The sequence below is a fragment of the Saccopteryx leptura genome, chromosome 2 (assembly GCF_036850995.1).
Source record: "Saccopteryx leptura isolate mSacLep1 chromosome 2, mSacLep1_pri_phased_curated, whole genome shotgun sequence".
Lineage (NCBI taxonomy): Eukaryota > Metazoa > Chordata > Mammalia > Chiroptera > Emballonuridae > Saccopteryx > Saccopteryx leptura.
The window spans coordinates 33,972,062-33,992,059 of record NC_089504.1 but is presented as its reverse complement, the minus strand read 5'-3'; the positions used below and the strand labels follow the sequence as shown (position 1 = coordinate 33,992,059).

Genomic DNA, 19,998 nt, shown 5'->3' with positions numbered 1-19,998 from the left:
TCATCTGAGAAGCTGATGGCATCTGTGCACACACCTCACTGTCCAGAACCATTCCGCCTGCTCTGGGGTTTCATTGAAGGGCTTTTGGGAATAGCCATGATGGATGACTCCCTGGTTTCTGATCGGACACCCGTGACCCTAGTCAAGAAGACAGGACCGCAGACCCCACATGGCTGGACTGGAGTGTACCTGCCACTATGAGTCGTGCAAAGGGCCCTGGGCTTAGAGTCTGCTGACTTAGACTTAGTAGTCTCTGCTTTTTGACTCACCTTGGGCTCACTGCTCCATGCTTCAGTTTCCCCATCTATAAGTGAGGTTATTAAAAGAATTTCTCTCTTACCAGGTGTTACTGAATGTTGCATTTTGAAGAAATAGTAAATTCTAGCACTACACAAAATTGCAATTCTTATTGTCTAATTGTTGGGCTAGAATCCACTAACATAAGGTTATAATTGGAACTAAATGAGAAATTCACTGCACTTTATTAATACTTTACCAGACTAGGTTACAAATAAGGTCACATTTCTTTGAATGATCAAAGACGGGAGGGATAGGTCAGCTCAGGCATTCTCCCAGCAACACCTGGCTCTGGGCTCCCCAGACCCCCGGGCCGTCTATGATGATGGGTTGATGGGGATAGGTCAGCTCAGGTATTCTCCCAGCAACACCTGGCTCTGGGCTCCCCAGACCCCCGGGCCGTCTATGATGATGGGTTGGTGGGGATAGGTCAGCTCAGGCATTCTCCCAGCAACACCTGGCTCTGGGCTCCCCAGACCCCCGGGCCGTCTATGATGATGGGTTGGTGGGGATAGGTCAGCTCAGGCATTCTCCCAGCAACACCTAGCTCTGGGCTCCCCAGACCCCCGGGCAGTCTATGATGATGGGTTGGTGAGTCTTCCTTACCTGCACCCCTCAGGGTGTCTCTGAATTCAGCCTCTGAACCAGGCCCTACCATCTGCTTCAGTTCCCTTCAGTTCCGCCCTGTTGCCATAGCGGCCACCGAGGCAGCCAGCTGTGCCAGAGCCAAGATCAAAACTGAGGATTACAATCCTCACCATGAAGCATCTTCGGTTTGCACTTACACCTACAGCCAGCATGCCCAGGCCCACCCCAGCTCTGGTCATGGTGTCGGGGGGGGGGGGGGCAGAGGATTCCAGCATCAGCTCTAATCTGCAGACCAGGCTGCTCTGGACACCCGAGCACTGGTACCCTGAGCCAAAGGTCCATAGAATTTCTTTTTGTCTTTTCTTGCAGCTGGCCTCACTCAGGGCTATGCCACCCCCTCTGACATGTCCTAACAATTTCAAGCCCCAAAGAGAGGAATCAGTCATTTCTTTCCCTCCCAGAGGTCCCTGTGTTCTTTGGGTGAGGCCACTGGTCCCCAGCAACACTGACGCTTCCTAACAGTAAGGGAGGGGCTTCTAGAAAGTCGCCTGAAATCAGAAGACCAGAGCAGGCCTTCCAGTCGTACCCACCTCCCTGAACTGTAAGCACCTGGCTGTATAAGTGTGCGATGAAAGAGCCGTCCAGGTGACTCAAACACAGCAGAGGCCCTCATCCGTGAAAACCAGGACCCAGAACAATTCTCAGAGGCCAGTTCCACAATATTCTGGCCCCACCGTATACCGGAACAGAAGTGTGTTGTATCTCCACTGGGTACCCCGTCCTCACTCTGCGGCATCTGCTGAACACCCACTGGGCACCAGATCCATACACTTGAATCATTCTTAGTCCTCAAAACAAGGTTTGGTTGTTTGCTATCAAACCTCAAGGGAGACCCCCAAGAGAAGTGACCCACCCAAGGTCACCCAGGAGGGCTGAGAGGTATATCTGGACCTCTCAAGCTCAAAAGACCAAGTTTTTCCCACTGCACCTTGCCTTCTCATGTATACACATGAGAGCACCAGCACAGTGCCCGGTACAGAGTAGGGGCTCAAAAAGGAGCAGTCACTGTACTTTCTCTACTGTGGAGTCACAAAGCTGAAATCAGGGTCTGCCAGGGCCACAGCTCACAGAGGATCACTAGCAGTCAGAGCAAAACCAGTCAGATGGTCTCAAATCCCAGCAGCCACCAAGGACTGGGTGGGCATTCTTCTGAGGATGTGATAGCTAGGGGCAGGGGGCACCCAGGGTTCTCAAACCTCCCAAGCCAAACTCCTCATCTCCACTTTGCCTGGTCCAGAATTATAAATTCTCAGCTGAATTCTTCATATCTGCTGGGAAAAGACAAAGCTCCTTCTGCAGAATATGAGTGCTATTAGTTCTGTACACGGGCATCCTAGCCACCGACTCCCGGGCTGCCAGGGACAGGCCCCACACGGGCACTTCCTATCTCGAGCTGGTGTGCCAGGCTTTGTCCCAGCCCCCAATCCTCCCATCCCCCATAATTTGAGGGTGGACTCCCACTGTTGGTCTGGATCCCCAATCCCTACTCACAGAAGACAGCACTCACTAACTCTCACACCCTGGAACTTTCTGCCATGGGACCCTTATCAGAGAGGTAGGCTGCGCATGGTTTTGTGTCTGACACCTGCCAGGGACAGAAGGCTTTCTTCCAAAGAAAGCTGAGGGGAAGACATGTTAACTTAGCCTCATTCTAGATGCTTTTGTAAGACAACCTGCAAAAGTCAATAAAAACCTCAGCACCCTGCCTCACCACTTTCATAGTGTTATAATCTAATGCTAGGCCCTCCTGGTGTTAGGAGGTTGAATGAATCACCCACATGAACATCTCTGTGTCTTTAATAAAGATGTTATTGAGAACATCCAAAAGCCCTAAGTGAACAACCCAGAGTTATCGTAATTACTTGTGCTTAGCTTAAGGCATATCTTAGATCTCTAACTCTTTACAACTTTGTGGTTGTTGTTGTTGTTTTAATGACAGAGACAGAAAGAGGGACTGATAGGGACAGACAGACAGGAAGGGAGAGAGATGAAAAGCATCAATTCTTCATTGCAGCTCCTTAGTCTTCTTAGTTGTTCATTAATTGCTTTCTCATTCATGCCTTGATCGGGGGGCTATAGCAGAGCGAGTGACCCCTTGCTCAAGCCAGAGACCTTGGGCTCAAACCAGTGACCTTGGGCTTCAAGCCAGCGACCATGGGGTCATGTCTGTGATCCCACACTCAAGCCAGCAACCCCACACTCAAGTTGGATGACCCTGCACTCAAGCCAGCGACCTCAGGGTTTCAAACCTGGGTCCTCCACGTCCCAGTCCGACATTCTATCCATTGTACCACCACCTGGTCAGACTCCTTACAACTTTTTAAAGCCTTTTCACTTTAATCTATTTCTCTTTTCCTCTCTCACCCCTTCACCTCTCTCTGTTTCTCTTTCTCTCTCTCTCTTCCCTTTCCTACCTCCAGTGATCTCCATAATAACTCCATGGAGAAGCAGAGCAGGCATTATTATTCCCATTTTATAAATAGATGATAAAGCCAAGGTGTGGGGAAAGTGTAAATGGCTAGTTTAAGGTCACCCAGTATTGAGTATCAGAGATGAGTCACCCATGTCAAGTGCTGAGTTCTTCCCACTGGACTACCCTGCCCTCTAAGCTAAAGATATGTATCTGAAGCCTGAAGCGAAATGTGCTCTCATCCCACGGGAACACCAGAAAGGCTCTCTCTTGCTTTGAAACCCAGTGCTCAGTTGGAGCAATCTTTCCTCACAGGTGCTTGATAATGTCTTCTCCCTCCGCTCCATTCACAAGCTCAGTCCTGATTTTATCCAGATTTTTTCTTTTTTACGTTGTGTTTAGTACCACTCATGCAAAAAGTACTCGTTAAGCACTCCCAATGTGCTAGGTGCTTGGACACAGGCCTTCACTCACGCACAAATCTTACCAAGTGCCTGCAGGCCCTGTGCCGTGCACTTTGTGGGCCAGCCCAGCGTGGAGCCACTTGAGGTGGTGGACAAGGGCCAGCAATAACAACACAGAGCTGTAAGGACTTCGCTGGGACAACAGCCTGGCCTCCAGGCCCCAGGGAGGCTCACCACTGAGCTCTCAGTGCCCCTCAGAGTCTTCTGGAAACGGACAGGGCTTAGAAACAACCACTTAACTCGGAAAACCCACTTGATCAGGCTCAGACAGATCACACGCTTCTTCATCGGCTCCAAACACACAGTCCCAGTCCTGCATAAATAAGATCCAGTTTCTCTGTAACTACATAGCATTTTACATTTTCATAAACATTATAATAAAATAACAGCAAAATTTAGTGGGTGCCGCTCTGGCCAGAGAGCTCGGTTGGTTAGAGCGTCGTCCCGAAGCACAGAGGTTGCTGGTTTGATCCCCGGTCGGGACACATACAAGAACAGATCAGTGTTCCTGTCTTTTCTTTCTCCCTTTCTCTCTCTCTCTAAAATCAATCAATCAATAAAAACTTTTTAAAAATCAGAAGGTGCCTACTCGATGTGCCTCCCTATGCTTAATACTTCACATGGATGTTCTAACTCAACCTTCAGAATAACCCTCTGACACAGGAACATCCCCATGTCACAACTGAGGACACTGAGGCTCGGTGGGTGCACAGTGCCAGCATGCACACACAAGTCACCTATTCCAAATGTGATTCTCTTCCCACAGTGCTCAGCTGTCCCCTGACACCACATGGGCATCGGACAGCACAGAAACTGTGCTGGGCACTATGGTGAGCTGAGACAGGCTATTCTTGCACTCACCGAGTTCACAGTCCCCTGGGAGTAGGAGAACGCCACCACTGACCAAACAATCAAACAATGTAAAATTGAATTGTGTTAAGCACCAGAAAGGAAAGGTTCATGGGAGGTTAGAGAAAGTACACTTGAGCCGGTATCTAAAGATGGAGTGAAGTGGCAAAAGCATTCCAGACAGCTGGAACAGCTTGTGCAAAGGCCCTGTGCAGGTGTGGGGGAGCACACTCACCCAAGAAACTAAAAGGACCAGGTGTCTGAGTCCAACGGGAGAGAGAAGAGTACTGAGAACTAGAGCTGGGAGGGGGCAGGGCAGACTCTGCAGGGCTTCCAAGGCCGCCGGGACCAGTTTTGTTCCCATTCACAGAAAACAGTGCATCCCTACAGGGTACTGGAAAGGGAAGCCACCTAACCAGAGTGCTGGGTCAGGGTTCCTAACTGTCCTCTGCACCTGAGGGACAGTCCCTGCACCTGCCCCAGGCGGCGCCATCACGCTTCTCACGCTACATGATTACGATCCCAAGTGGCCTCCCCATGTGCCTCTGAGAGCACAGCTCTCTACGTGCCCCCTAACCAGCCCCAGCCTGGCACCAAGTAGGTGCTTAAAAGTAGAAGCTACATGTATAAAGAAAGCACCGTGCTGCCCTCAAGACGATCCAGTCACACAGGAGAGACACACACAGACACAAAGACAAACACTCCGAGGCAACGCGGTGGGAGGCCGACTTCTGCAGGGACAAGGGGAGCGGATCTGTGGGAGCCAGGTGTGCAGACAGACACACCCAAAGTGACTAGAGAGCACAGCGCTGGCTGTGTGTGACTGCGGGGGCGGACAGGGAAATGGGTGAAGATGAGGCTGAATTCAAGGAAGAGGCAAGCAGTTAAGTGAAATTCACCAAAAAAAAAAATTTTTTTTTAAGCATCAGCTACTGACAAAACGTGCCACTTGCTTTCATGAGAGCAAGATACTATATGAAGATGCTGTTTCACTCAGTGCTTGAGCTGCTGAGATCAAAGTCTGACATCCAGTTAAAACTCTCAGCTCACTACTTGGTTGGTTGTGATGTTAAATAAGTTACTTAACCTCTCTAAGCCTCAACTGTAAAATGCAGACAACAATGTAAAATGCACACCTACCCCATCAGACTGTTGTGAGATTTTAAAAAGTGACCAATCAAAGCACTTGACATAAAGACAGGACATATGCCAAGCACAGGATAAAGGTAATTTGTTGTTATTGTTATATTCTATTTTCCTTCTCCTAAACATTTGCAAGTACCGTAAATGTTTCTGTTCCCCCTTTCCTTTGTTTATAACAAGTTCTCCAAGGGCTTTCCAACGTTTTCTTTTCTAGAACTCCCAGAGGCCAGCAAGGAGCAGGGAAGGGTCAGTTAGGCCCCAGAGAATGCTTGTGGAGTAATGAGAGAGCCAACTCTCCTTCGGTCAAAGTGAACTCACTCTGACCTGGCTGGGTGAGAGCGTTCGCATGTCTCTGGTCTTACGTCCTGGAGTGCACTTCCAAGTCTCGTCTGCCAGAATCATTGAAACGATTCTGGTCATTCTTTAAAACTTCAGTGAATGGGCAGTCCTAGAAACAAAGTGATTTAGATAATATGGTGAGTATTACAAGGACAGCTGTTGCTTTCAAAATCAGTGGCCTTTGAACAAAATCAAGAGGTACGAAAATCATCTTCTCTCTTCCACCTCCTGACCCTGCGCCATGAGAGCAGCAATAATGTATCACTCCACAAAGTCCTTCCTTGGCTAGATTTTATCAGAATGGTGACTGATGATGTCCTTGCCAAATGGCAGGAGAAGGGGTCTGCTCCAGCCAGCAGCTGTGGAACGTGGGCACTGATGAAGACAGATGAATCCATTTACTCAGTACTTTGGATCTACCACTAATTTTCTAGATGACAATGACATTTTATCCTTCCAGCAATGGAGACCGTTAAAAAAATAAACTGAAAAAGTAGAAAACTGGCAAAAGAATACCCCAGTCAGCCCCAGAAAGGTATCACAACGTTGCCTTTTACTCAAGCAAGAAGTCTCAGACTCCAAACTCCAACTCAAAACCAATTTATTCTTACTTTGTACAAGATTCTAATAAACTTGGTAATCTATCCGATTTGGAGTCCAAACTAAAACCAGATCAGCAAGATGGTCACTTCCAGGATGAGCTTAAGCAGTTCCTAAGTCAGTCCTGACCACAGAAGGGTAAAGAGTAGACAATCCCAGCCCTGAAGCAGGGAGCTGGAATGAATCTTGCTGTTCATGGGATCCCAAGGTCCCTCTTTATTCACTATACCCAGACCTGTCACTAGATTGCTTGGCTCACCACAGCTCATGACTTGGCTTTATTCCTATAATTTCTACTAGGACCTAAGCCCAGACCAGCCTCTGCTGGCTCTCACATTCCCTGGAGGTGGAAGTGGGATATCAGAAGCGGATTCCTATGTCCACTAACTACTGGTTAGAGCAGGGGTCGGGAATCTATGGCTCACAAGCCAGATGTGGCTCTTTTGATGGCTACATTTGGCTCACAGACAAATCTTTAATAAAAAAAAATAATAACATTAAAAATATAAAACATTCTCATGTATTACAATCCATTCATTTCCTACTGCTTGTGTTCATGGTTGCGGGTGGCTGGAGCCAATCACAGCTGTCCTCCGGGACAACACCAAATTTTTATTGGATAATGCGTAAGGTACACAGGTAGTTGTATGGCTCTCACGGAATTACATTTTAAAATATGTGGTGGTGTTCATGGCTCTCTCAGCCATAAAGGTTCCCGACTCCTGGGTTAGAATGTTTTCCAATAAACTGATCTCCTAAAACCATAATAGTTCTCAGATGCTGAAACGTATTTCTTTCTTAGGTTTTCATGCATCTTGGAGGATGCTGTGTATGTTTTCCAGGGAAGAGGAGACTCAGATGAGCTTTAGACACTATCTTCTATTGGAACATCCAACCTGTACCCACTCCCCTTCACAGTCCACAACTACAGTGCCGTGAAAGCACCAAAGAACAAATAAAGAGACAGCTGGAAGCTCAGCCCACGTGCCGTGGCATACAAGGCATTTCCTCAATTTGTTAAGACTATGCCCATTAATCCTCTTAGAACCGAAGAGCTAACTTCCAGGCTTTTAGATCTATTTGTTTGTTCAATAAATATTTATTGAGCTCCTGCTCTGTGCTTGGCCCTGAGATAGTAGTGCCTGAGGGGCTACAAGGGAGCCAGACACACCCAATGCCTGCCCTTTCCCTGCTTACAATGGAGCAGATAACCTCAATTCATGCTGTGATTCACAGAGAGGAGCAAAAAATTCCCTGTGGTCTCAGCAACTAACCAGACCCCAGACCAACGACTCCGTATGGGGCTCACACCCCCATGGCTTCAGCCTGGCACACCTGCTAGTTCCTAGAAAGGTACACAGAGGAAGGCATCTCACCAGTCTCGTTGCACATCGTTACATAAGCAGACAGGATAAGAATAAAATAAAGGAGCAGATGAATGCAGATGCTTATTGGGCAAACTACGCCATTTAATTTTCCCACCTTTAGAACCAAAATAACCAGAAACTAAGTGATAAAAAGTCACTTACATTTCATTCCCTAACAACCTGGGGAATAAGCAAGCAGTCTCCTCCATAAGGGAGATGATTCCCAGCATGCTCTGCTGCCCTTCCATGGATGTAGCATACTATGTTTAATGGTTTCTGTCTTGGTCACCTGTTTTTACAGTGAGCTCCTCAAGGACAGGGTCTGTGTGTCATCCATCCAGAACCTAGAACAAGGCCTGACAGAAAGTACTTTCAATCAGAGCGTGAAGCATTAAGGTGTCTGAGCAGAAACAGGTAGTATCTGTGACAGCCATTCGGATGGGCCACTCAGATCTTTGAAGAGAGAACCTATAAGAGGAGTGCAGTCAGCGAACAGCCTTCAGCTGTAGCTTGGAGATCTGTGGCAGCATTTAATAAAGCTAAGGACACAATCTCCCCAGGCAGTGCACAGCCAATGATGGAATTAGGCAAGGATTCTAGAGCCTAGCTCTCTTGGTCCAATATGGGAACCCTCTAATGGGCAACCTTTGCTCCAGTGCACCCCACTGGGATGGCTGCAGCTTCCTGAGAGCTGCACCCCAGGCTGAGACTCTTCCCACCCCATTCTCCTTCCTTCTCCCTCTCCTTTTACAAGTACTGTAACTGCATTTTGGCCTGAGGGTTACCCTACCTCCTCTTTCACAAGAATTACCCCCAAGAACTCTTGTACCTCTAAATCCATCTTGACACCTACTCCGGAAGCAACCAGAATGACAAGTGTCCACGGCATCCGCACGCTCTTCTACATATCCCAGGCTCCTCTGAGGTTAGGTTGACCAGTGACTATTTCTGGTCAACCAAGTATGTGTAGAAGTAATATGTGTTGCTGCCAAGAAAGGATGGTTATAAATCCTGTGTTCCTTCCCCATGGATTCCTCCATACCCTCGTGTCTTCTTGAAGCCACCGGGGGGAGAGTCCCACACAGAAAAGCCTGGTTCCCAGTGTTCCCACCTGGAGGAGGCAAGCCACTCAGGAGGGCCTCTGACACACACTGACTTTGGGTGAGCAACACGTATATAAATTTTACTGTGTTAAGCAGCAGAGATTTCAGGATTTGTTTGTTAACGCAGCATAGCCTAGTCCACCCTGACTAACAAAAGACATAAATCCTGTATATGATTTGTTTAGCACCTGTATTTGCACTGCCATCTTCCACTTCCAGCTTGCTCATGGAAGCTGATGGTATTCTGGGCCCACAGGGGAGTAGGCCAAACACACGAAGACCCCTTTAAAGATAAAGTTAGAAATCCAGAGCTCTTAGCCCAGTGACAAGTGCTAAACAGGCCTTAGTGTGTTAGTTCCGCTCGCCATCCTCACGGGTGTCTGAGAGATAGCTGGTGAGGGGCCAGCACAGCCAAGGCCCTTTCCCTCATACTCGGGAAGCTCAGGGGTTGGTGCTGGTGGGACTATGCAGAAGGCAACTACAGCTGGCAGTCAAGTGAGCTGTGACATATGGGGTCACCTAAGTCCTGTGGTGATGGGGGCAGGGGGGCAAAGATGCTGTGGAAGAGAGTTGAAAAACAACATTCATTTTATGGGATGCTAATTCGGAAAGCAGATTCTAATTTATTCATTTATAGTTCAGTTTAGCAAACATTCCCTGATGCCCATTCCATGTAAGACACCAGGGAACCAGGCTGGCCCTGCCCTCACAGAGCTCCAGTCCAGTAAGGGAAGGAGCCAGACCTGGCTGTGCCACACAGCAGAGGGGAAGATGTGCTGGGAGGTCACACTAATAAAGATCTCATGCCCAAATCCTCTTCCTCCGGCACCCCTCTCAGCAACCAGCGTTGGAAAACAAGATCACAGAGAGCGCTGCATTACATTCACACGATGTTTTGAAACTCTACATCCGTTATATTTATTCCTTATTGCATCCCTGTGAGGTCAGCATAATTAACCCCATAGAGTACAGAAACAACAACGATGGTGGCAATATAGCAGTGAATGTTCACCAAGCACTTACAGTGTCCCAGGCATTGATTTGATGATTTACTTGGATGGTCTCATTTGTACCCCATCTACCTTATAAGGCAGTTTGTAGATTAGATCCATTTCATACAGAAAGAAAGGGAGGCAAAGTGGCTTGCCCAATGTCACCAAGCAGGTAAGTGGTACCCAGCAGATACAAGGAGCTCATGCAACAGGCACTAGGAGCTAGGGGAACTGAAGGTTCTGGGGTGGGAGTTGGACATTCTGTGCCCAGGAAGGTCTGTCCTCATTACCCTACAAGTACACTGACTGCAGCGACTAGCCTGCCTGCCAGATGCCCCCTTAGCCCTGATCATGTCACATTCATGTTCAAAAACCTCCCATGACTCCTCACAGGTCCAGAATAAAGTCCAACCTTCTTGACGTGGCATTGAGGGCCTTCCACACCCACCGTGAGCCTACCTTTCCCTCCATAAACTCTGCACTCAGCTAAGAGCATAACCAAGCCAGTACTCCCCACACACCTCACACTTGTCACCTCTAGCCTGTGATCTTGGAGATCCTTCCTGAGATCCAACCTCCATTTCCCTGAGCCCCCATCTCTCTGTGTCAACACTACTTTCACCTTCCAGGCCCCCACTTCTCACCCAGGAGGCTCTTGACCTAGATATGATCTTCTCTCTCTCTTTATGCCCCTGGCATCTATTGTTTCATTCTTGAGTTTAGCATTTCCCAACTGCCTTCCTTCATAGATATCTGTGATCAGACCCACCCGGCGTCCACACCCCTTGAACAGCCACAGATATGCTTCGAGAAATCACCTCCTTTCCACTTTGTATGCATGTAATTGGGTGGGGCTGACCTCGTCTCTGTCTCCCTCTGTTACCAAAACGAAGAGGGTCTGCCCACCTGACACAAAGCAGAGCCAAACACTGAACACTGAGTTTTGCAGTATGTTGGCAGGGCACCAAGCCAGGAGAGCAGCAAGCTAATGTTCAAACTCTGAACTCCTCAGTTGTTTTTATTCAAGGTTCCTAAAGGCAAAGATTGAGGGTTAGGGGTTAAGGGGTCATGTGCAAAGCTGATTGGTGCAAGCTTCAGTGGTTTTCCTTAGTCTGATTAATTCAGTTCCTATTGCTGTCTGGTGCCTTTGTCACTGTGGTTGGGAGATCTAAGTGGGTTGAAAAATCAAGATTCTGCAAGATATTTCATGATTGTGCATTAGCGATGCTATCTTTAAAACAAAAGGAAGAAATTAAATGTCTTGTGACTTATTGTTATTGTTTAAGTCATTGATTTTCAACCCTTTTCATCTCATGGCACACATAAACTCATTACTAAAATTCAGCGACACACCAAAAAATATATTTTTTGCTGAACTGACAGAAAATGAGTTTAATTCTTATTCATTCACTCCAAATGGCTATTGTTGTGTTGACTAGTCATTTTTCTTTGACAATCTAAGGGATAAAAGGTTGGTGCCTCTGATTAAAAAGTCAGGTATTGCATATTTTAAAAATTCTTGTGGCACAACAGTGTGCCTGCCGGTGGCACACCAGTTGAAAATCACTAGTTTAAGCTATTATTGTTTTGTGCTTAAACTAGTTATATTTTTCTATTGTCTCAAGCAAAGCGTACTTTTAAACATTTTTCCTAGAACTTGCTTTACAGGCAGGCCTCTAGGACACAACTACCATACTTAATAATCTTTGACTCTAAGTGACTAAAATAATTTCTTAATCTTTGACTATAAGCCACATGACAACCAAAGTAATTGAAACATTCAGTTAAAGCTTATGCCTATATCTCTGGACTGTATTATCTAATACCTAAATATGTTTATTGTTAACTGCCAGTTTTACCTCCATAAAAGGCTGGGAGATATCCCAGGCCCATCAGTGTCATGTGATTGGTTCAGGGATGGACATATAACCCAATTCAAGCCAATGAGAGCTGATCTTGGGAGTCTTGCTGAAACAGTTGGGAGAGCAACTCCTTTTACTGGAGTTTCTAAACTGGGAACATGTAAACCTGCAGCTGCTGGGGGCCAACTGCACCCTAGGGAGAGCCTGTCCGAGAGTAAAGCCACTGAGGAAATCAGAGCTAAGACACAGAGAAAGATTTTTTTAAGATAGCCTTTGAGTCTCTGGATTCAGCCATGCCTGAACACTGTATACTCCAGGATTTTCAGTCTTCTGAGCCAATCAAAGTTGGTTTCTGGCCCTGGCCTGTTGGCTCAGTGGTAGAGTTTGGCCCAGCATGTGAATGTCCCAGGTTTGATTTCTGGTCAGGGTATACAGGAGAAGCAAACTTCTGCTTCTCCACCTTTCTCCTTTCCCCTTCTCTCTCACTTCCCCTCCCACAGCCATGGCTCAGTTGGAGCAAGTTGGCTCCGAGCACTGAGCATGACTCCATGGCCTTCCCTCAAGCACTAAAACAGCTCAATTATCGAACAATGAAGCAACGGCCCCAGATGGGCAGAGCATCGCCCCATAGGGGGCTTGCCAGGTGGATCCTGGTGGATGTGGGAGTCTGTCTTTCTGCCTTCCTGCTTCTCATATGAGGGAAAAAAAAAGTTAGTTTCTGTCACTTCCAACATGAGTCCTCAATAATACGCCTACTCAGGACCAGGTACCATGATTGGGCAGTGAGGTTATAAGATGTAAACCTGATCTATGTTGTTATTTCTAACAAAAGCTCTATTGAACTACAATTTATCTGCCAGAATATTCATTCTTTTAAAGTATATGATTCTATGGTTTTTAGTATATTCAAAGATGTGCAGTCATCGCCACAATCACTATCTTGCATTGAGAATGACAAATATGTGCTTGCTGTGTTCTCCTTTATGCACCAGCTCCTCCCGCAAGCCCAGGGCTGGGTTTTACTCCTTTCTGCAGCACCAGCAACTGCAGTAGGTATTCAATTAATGCCTGCTGAGCTGTACACAGACCTCCTTGAAAAGCTTGGCCTCAATCAGCTGTTGTTAGGGTCCTTTCTAAAGCACCAGGAATGAGAGGACAGATCGCTGGCAAAGCCACTCAAGAAGAGGACATGCTCACCCATCACTAGGCTTTCTCTGGGTTTTCTAAGCTGGATTCCTGCATCAGGGTAGGCTTCCTGAGAAGTGCACACCTGAAATGTACTCCTTCGGTCCCTGAACTTTTTTCCTAAGTTTATTACAGAACTATTTAAAACAGTAACAAGTGGAAATACATATATCCAACAAGAAGAGAATGATTTAATACTTGTGCACCCATAGGATAGAATAATATACAGCCACTAAAAATCATTTTTGCAAAGAGGATTTGAGGACATGAAGAAACACCTATGATATAACGTTAGCTGAATGAAACAAAATACAAAAGGACATAGTACATAAAATAATAAACACCAGCAACTGGAAGGAAATAATGCTAATTATTAGATGTAATTATCTTCATGTAGGTGAAGTACAGGAAATTACTATTTTCTTCATGCTTTGCTATAATTTTCCATTTTCTTATTTTTCTTTTTTCTTTCTTTTTTTTAAGTGAAAGGAGGGGAGATAGTGAGGCAGACTCTCACATGAGTCCTGACTAACCAGGAACCACCCAGCAAACCCATCTGGGGCCAATGCTCAAGTACTGAGCTATTTTTATCACCCGAGTCTGAGGCTGGGACCAATGAGCCATCCTTAGCACCCGGGGCCACACTTGAACCGAGTGGGCCACTGGATGTGGTAGGGGAAGAGGCAGGGAAGAGAAGCAAATGTTTGCTTCTCTTGTGTGCCCTGATCCAACCCGGGATGTCCATACGCCGGGCCAGCACTCTATCCCCTGAGCCACTAGCCAAAGCCAAAATTTCCATTTTCTAAAATGAACATTAATCAAATCAGAAATGTCAACATTTAAAAAAAAAACAACTCATTTCTTGATTACTATTTATTTTATTAATGTGGCTACCAAACAATAAGAACAACCACATGAAGAACATTTGTGAATCTTCTGCCAAACGTTGTTTTTTTTATAAAGACATTGTCTCTCATACTCTTTTAATCAAATATGTAATAAATGTAACACACCATATTTACTTTTTTACCTTGACTGCCAGGATGCTCAGAGTTAAAATTTAATACCCAAAAATCCAATAAGCACCTTAGCCCAGGTTCCTGGTACAGTAATTCCCATGCTTCCATGGGGCTTCTGATGCTTCTTCCTTTCACCTGTATTTTCCGGCTTCTTGCTTATGTTTTTATATATTCAAATCTTCCTTGCAATTCACAAAGAAGTATTTGCTAAAGTGATTTGAGGTACACCAGAAAAAAGAGATCCTGACAAGCAGATAGATGTTCTGTTGGGATGTTTCATTTTTACAAACACATGTCACTGAATGAGGCTTTAAAAGTCTGTTACTATTCTAATTATAGGAGAGGGTCAACCGTGGATAAAAAGCATGCAGGAGACCCTTTCATCGAGACAAGCTGCCCAATGATGAGATTAATCTGTTCCTTGCTAAATCTCCATCTCTTTGAAGGCTGTGTGGACAAAGGTCCATCCTGTCTGCTTACAGTCTCTGGCCACTGACAGCAAATGTTAGCAAAACTAGCCAAAATCAGTTCACCACATCCATCACATGTTCAAGTCTACAGACCAGTGACACAGCCAGCAAGTGATTAGGGAGTACACACAATCTCTGTAGATTTTGCTGCAATTACCAGACTGATCCTTCTTTTACTTCAGCTCAGAGAGAAAGTGTTCCTATGCTAAAGATGGGAGACTTGAAAAAATATTAGGTGTTATATCACCTGGGCCTTCTTCCAAATGTGACACCTCATGGCAGGAGATAACAAAATTATTTGATTATAAGCCAGAATTCTTTTTTTCTGGTGATAACCACTGACATTTCATGAGATTTCAAAAGCAAGAAAAACAAACAGATTTAATCTTTTAGTTGTGACCATTTTATCATACCTAAAATCTAACATCTTATTTGTGAATCCATGCCAGAGAAAAATGAAGGAAGGGAGACAAGAAACATTTATTTAGTGCTTACAGCATGCCAGACAGGGAACCGGCCGCTGAGCCAGCCAGCTCAAGGCATTTTCCACTCTGGCTGTTACCTCCCTTAAGCGTCATATCACTACCCTGCAGAGTACATACAATGATCCCACTTTTTCCTATGTGGAAGTCTAGGCTTAGAGAGATTAAATACCTCTCTCAAGGTTAGCCAGAGGAAGTTAACCTGTTTCTCACTAGAACCCAGGTCCAACCCACCCTGAAGCCTATGCTCTGTGCCCCTTCACAGGGCTGGAAATGCCTTCTGCTTGCATGAGGCTGATGTTACCCTCTGTCTTCCTTCCCAATGCTTCCTACATAGTTCCACGAATTGAAGAGCCTTCTGACTGCTTCATCCTCTTGACTCTGGGCCCTCTCACTCAGAAAGTCATCAAGACGCTTGAGAAATAAAATTAAAAGCTTCGACCCACACCCCGAAACCAAGCAAGCTAATGCAAAACAAAAAGCTAATACAAAACAAGCTAATACAAAATCTCTTTCAGGGAAGCCTTCTGAAAAGATAAACTGATGATGAAAACATTATGCAGCTGACAATATTTGGTGATGATGCAAGCAGGGCTGCCCTGCCTACAAACGTTTTTGTCTCCAAAGAACTGGCTCTCCAGTGTCCATTCCAAAAGAGGATGTATGGAAGCAACAGAGAAACAGTGCAGAGAAGACGTGTAATTGCATCTCTCCCCATTTACATGTGCGGGGCAAGTACCCCAGAGAACTTGAAGTGTTCAGACAAAGATGAGGGCGATGAGAATGTCATTCAAAAAGGATTCCACGCGCAGGTTAGCTCTGCACAGCCCCTCGGCTTCCATCCTCCCGAGGCAGAGGAAGCCTCTCACTTGCAGCAGCCTTCGCGCTCCGCCAACTGTCACCCGTTCCTTCACCTTTTAGTTACAGCGCAGAACAAGCTGGTTCATCCGTGAAGGGGGGATGGCGGGGAATAAGATGCAATCCAGATTTCTGCTCTTTCTCCAGGGACCAAAAAAGGGCCAGAGAAGGAAGCAGAACCCAGGCTTCACGGTCTGCACTGCAGGGCGAGCCCTCCTCTCCAACAGGGTCTGCACTTGGGCTCTAGCTTAAGCGCACGGAGAGCCCCGTAGAAGCCAGGGTCAAGCCCAGCGCCTCGGCCAGGCTTGGCGTGGTGGAAGCGGCGCCAACCGAGCGTACTGCACAGGAAATCACTGCCCCCTTCAGGCCGTGTCTCAGACTCCGCGGCCAGAGCTTAGGGGCTTCCTTAGTCCAAAAAACCTCGCACACCATCTCATGCAGCGGGCGATCGCTTCTCCAAGCCCCTTCTGCGCACCTCACATTCCGACCTACGGTTAAGGTCCGCTCTAGGGCTTCAGCCAGAACACAAACCGAGGATGTGAGGCTTGAGACAGAAAGCTCTCGGATCTTCGGCTCCCCTCGTGGGAGGAGGCCGGGAGGGCAAGACCGCTGCTGCGGTCCAAGTCCGTGCTTCAAGTCTGCGCCCGGAGAAACTGCGCCTGCAGCCCCAGAGCCAACAGCAGCAGCGCAGCTGGATACCCCTGCACATCAGGGGCGAGACCTGCTCAGGGCTCTCTTACGGCAACTAACCCGACGGGGTCTCTTCATAAAATTGCTCTGGCCACAGGCAGCGCCGGCCACATCCAGGCAGCAGAGCTGCAAAGCCGGCGGTCCCACACCTGCTCGCGCGGTGCGGACCCAGAGCGGCTAGCGCGCACCATACGCCCAGCCCTGCTGCGCGCGCTGGCCCCTCGGGTCCTGGAGCTCTCTGGACCTCAGAGCGCGGCTTGGCGCTCCAGGGGGGCCCGCGAGCAGGCCCATGGCCTTTTCAGCGCCAGCTAACCCAGTATGCAGTCAATGCGCCTGTTCCCCACCAACGGGACCTGAGCAGGGGCAACCACTGCAGGCCTTTTGGGTGGTCCAGTTCCCACCTTCTCCACTCCTCTGGTTAAAGGAGACCCTAGTCTTTTATCCTATATCTCACATACACACAAATACAGTCCCAGAGGAATGAGATGTTCAGTAAATCTTGGTAGCAGCTGTGCCAGCCAAGCCTGGTGGGACCCCATGGGTGAGCACTGAGCACCAGCTCGCGGTGCTCTCTCGGCAGGCATCGACGGGTCAATCAGGGCTCTGCCCAAGGACCGAAGCTTGTCTCTGTCCAGTACTACGTAGCCCATTGCCCACCATAGCCCCGACAGCGCGGGTGGCCGGACACTCACCTCGGTGTCATAGAGCCGCAGGTCGAGGAAGTAGGGGCGCAGGAGCGACTCGTTTCGGATCTGCTCGATGGCTAGTTCCACCGCGGGAAGTACTCCGCGCCCGATGCTGCCCTTGGCCACCTCCTTGGTGAGCGGCATGAGGCCCATGATCGAAAGCGGCGGGCTGCTGGGCGGCGGCCGGGGGGCGCCTCGCGCCCAGCCCCAGGCCCCGGGCGCCAGCGGCAGCAGCAGCGGCAGCAGCAGGAGCAGCAGCAGGCGCGCAGGCGGCGGCGGCGGCGGCGGCGGCGGCGGTGGCCCGGGCTGCCCGAAGCTCCGCGGGGAAGCCATGCCGCGCCGCGGGCTGCGGGCGCCGGCTCACTCGGCCCGCATGGCCTGGACCAGCCCGCCGCCCCGCGCCAAGCTCTCCCCGCGGCGCCCGCGCAATGGCGCCGGCCCCGGCGCCGGCCCCGGCTCGGGCTCTGGCTTGGTTCAGAACGGCCGCGGCGGTAGCAGCGGCGCCCGTGACGGATCAATCACGCTGGGAAGGGGTGGGAGCGAGCGGAGTGCGGGAGGCGGGGAGCGAGCGAGCAAATGCGGTGAGGGGGGCCGGCGTCTCCGCGCGCGCCTCTCTACCGCACGGCAGCCCCGAACCCGGCCGCCTCCGCCCGCCCCCGTGCGCGCTCTGAACCGTTCTCCCGCCGGGAGCTGCTCGGCCGCAGGTCCTGGAGCCCGGCCGGGGGAGGGCGGGCGGCAGGAAACGCGGGAGGCGAAGGCAAGACTGCTCAGAGGCGGCTCGGGGCCGCCTCCGGGGACGGGGACGGGCCGTGCGCGCCGGGGGAGGGGGAGGCGCTGGCGCTGCGGCGGCCACGGGCAGGGCTGCCTTTCCAGCACACGCACACACGCGTCCGCAACCTTCCGCTGCGCGGGCTGCCGCTGTCCGCCGGGACTCGAAATGCCCGAGGATAGAAATCCGGGAAAGAGGACTGGCTGCCGCCGCTTTCCCGAGCGCTTCCTGCAGCACCTGCGCGGTGGTTTGGGACTGCTTCTCGGAGGTCTGGCTAGGCAGGTCTGAGCGGCGAGTGCGCCACGGAGGCGTCTAGAGGCACTTACAGTCCCATGCTCTCTTGCTCAGCGCGGATGCCCGAGGTGGGGGCAGAGGGGACTGACCCAGCCAGAAGGGACAGCCGAAGACGCCACGGGCGCTGGAACACCTCCTTGGTGCTTGTGTGTCGGGCCGGCCCTTAGGGCCTTGGATGAGGGCCCCCTCTTCCCCACCAGACGGAGCAGCCGCCCTTTGCCAAACCCAGCAAGACTGGAGTCCTCACCTTTCGTGTGCTACTGCCCCCTCCAGGCATTTGACCTCCCCGCGCACCCACTCCTGAAGGGCTCCGCCCTAAAATTCTCCCTGAGTAGGGAGCACTATCCTCAGGCCAGAGTGGTCGGGGCCCGCGCTCCACGCTTCACAAGACTTAGCCTACCTCTCTCTGCGGGGTCGCACTGGCTGCACTGGCTAACCTTAAGCAAAGCAGTCCTGTCCTAGGGCCTTGGTCCCCCGTGTCTCTCCATATTTAAAGAATAGAAATCGTGATCATTAAAATATAAAATCCCAAGGGGTGATTAATGAGGGGGATACCGTAGCTCATCAAATCAGCAAGCGTCCTTGATCCTGAACCAAATATTGTGGGTGATACTGATGACCTTGTAACAAGGTTGGTAGTTTAACCTCACAGAACACTTATAATGTAGTCCTCACAACCGCCCTCTGAATTAAGGACTGAGGTAATCATCCTCACTTTACAGGTGAGTGCATTGGGGCTCAGAGAGGTTCCACAGCTCATCAAAGTATCCAGAACTAACCAGAGAGAACTGGAACCAGAACCAGCAGGAGCTCTCTACACAGTGCAGTGGGAACCCGGATGGGAAACAGCTTCCCCAACAGGCCGGAGGAGCTCTGCCCTGACTGGATTGTCCCGGACCTCGTTTCCCTCAGGCATGTGCTGAAGGAGTTGGACCACACTATGTCCACAAACTTGCTCTTCTGGAATGAGGCCGGCAGGCGCAGCCCTGAATTACAAGCTAGGTTCTTAAGAAGCATGAAGGAGACGGAAGGCTGAGCGCAGCTCCTGGAGAGTACCTTGGACAGCTCTGGGGAAACCTGGCCAAATTCTCCCTGCCCCAATTCCTCTTTCTAGGCTTCTGCAGACACCACCTCACTGGCTCAGTGGAGCGTTTTCTTCTCCCCAAGCTGGAAGCTTTGCCGAGGCAGAGCTCACCTGAGCATCTCCACCAAAAGAAGAGTCCAGAGGACAATGTAAACCCCAGACAGCCACTAGGCTGGTGTCTCATTTAACATCACAGATGCCCTCTAGTCATAGACTCCTGGCATCTACCGTTCCTCAACCTCTCAGCTCAGGTTTCTGAATGAACATGTTCACTTATTTTTCTCCTTTTTTCCCTTAGTCATTTGTGTTTTCCTTGTAAGCTGCACCAAAATGGAGTATCCGCTGACATCTACATCTGGGAATAAGTTGAAAGCTGGGATAACTTTG

General features: G+C 49.2%; 1 protein-coding gene across 1 annotated transcript in view; it reads right to left on the bottom strand.

The window, feature by feature from the left end:
- Window positions 1-18,292, bottom strand: part of GABBR2 (gamma-aminobutyric acid type B receptor subunit 2) — a 383,643-nt gene extending 365,351 nt beyond the window's left edge. The window contains exon 1 of the mRNA XM_066367578.1: window positions 17,471-18,292. Coding sequence (XP_066223675.1) covers window positions 17,471-17,797 — 327 coding nt within the window. The 5' untranslated portion in view covers window positions 17,798-18,292. The remainder of the gene's footprint in view (window positions 1-17,470) is intronic.
- Between the last annotated feature and the right edge of the window lie 1,706 nt (window positions 18,293-19,998).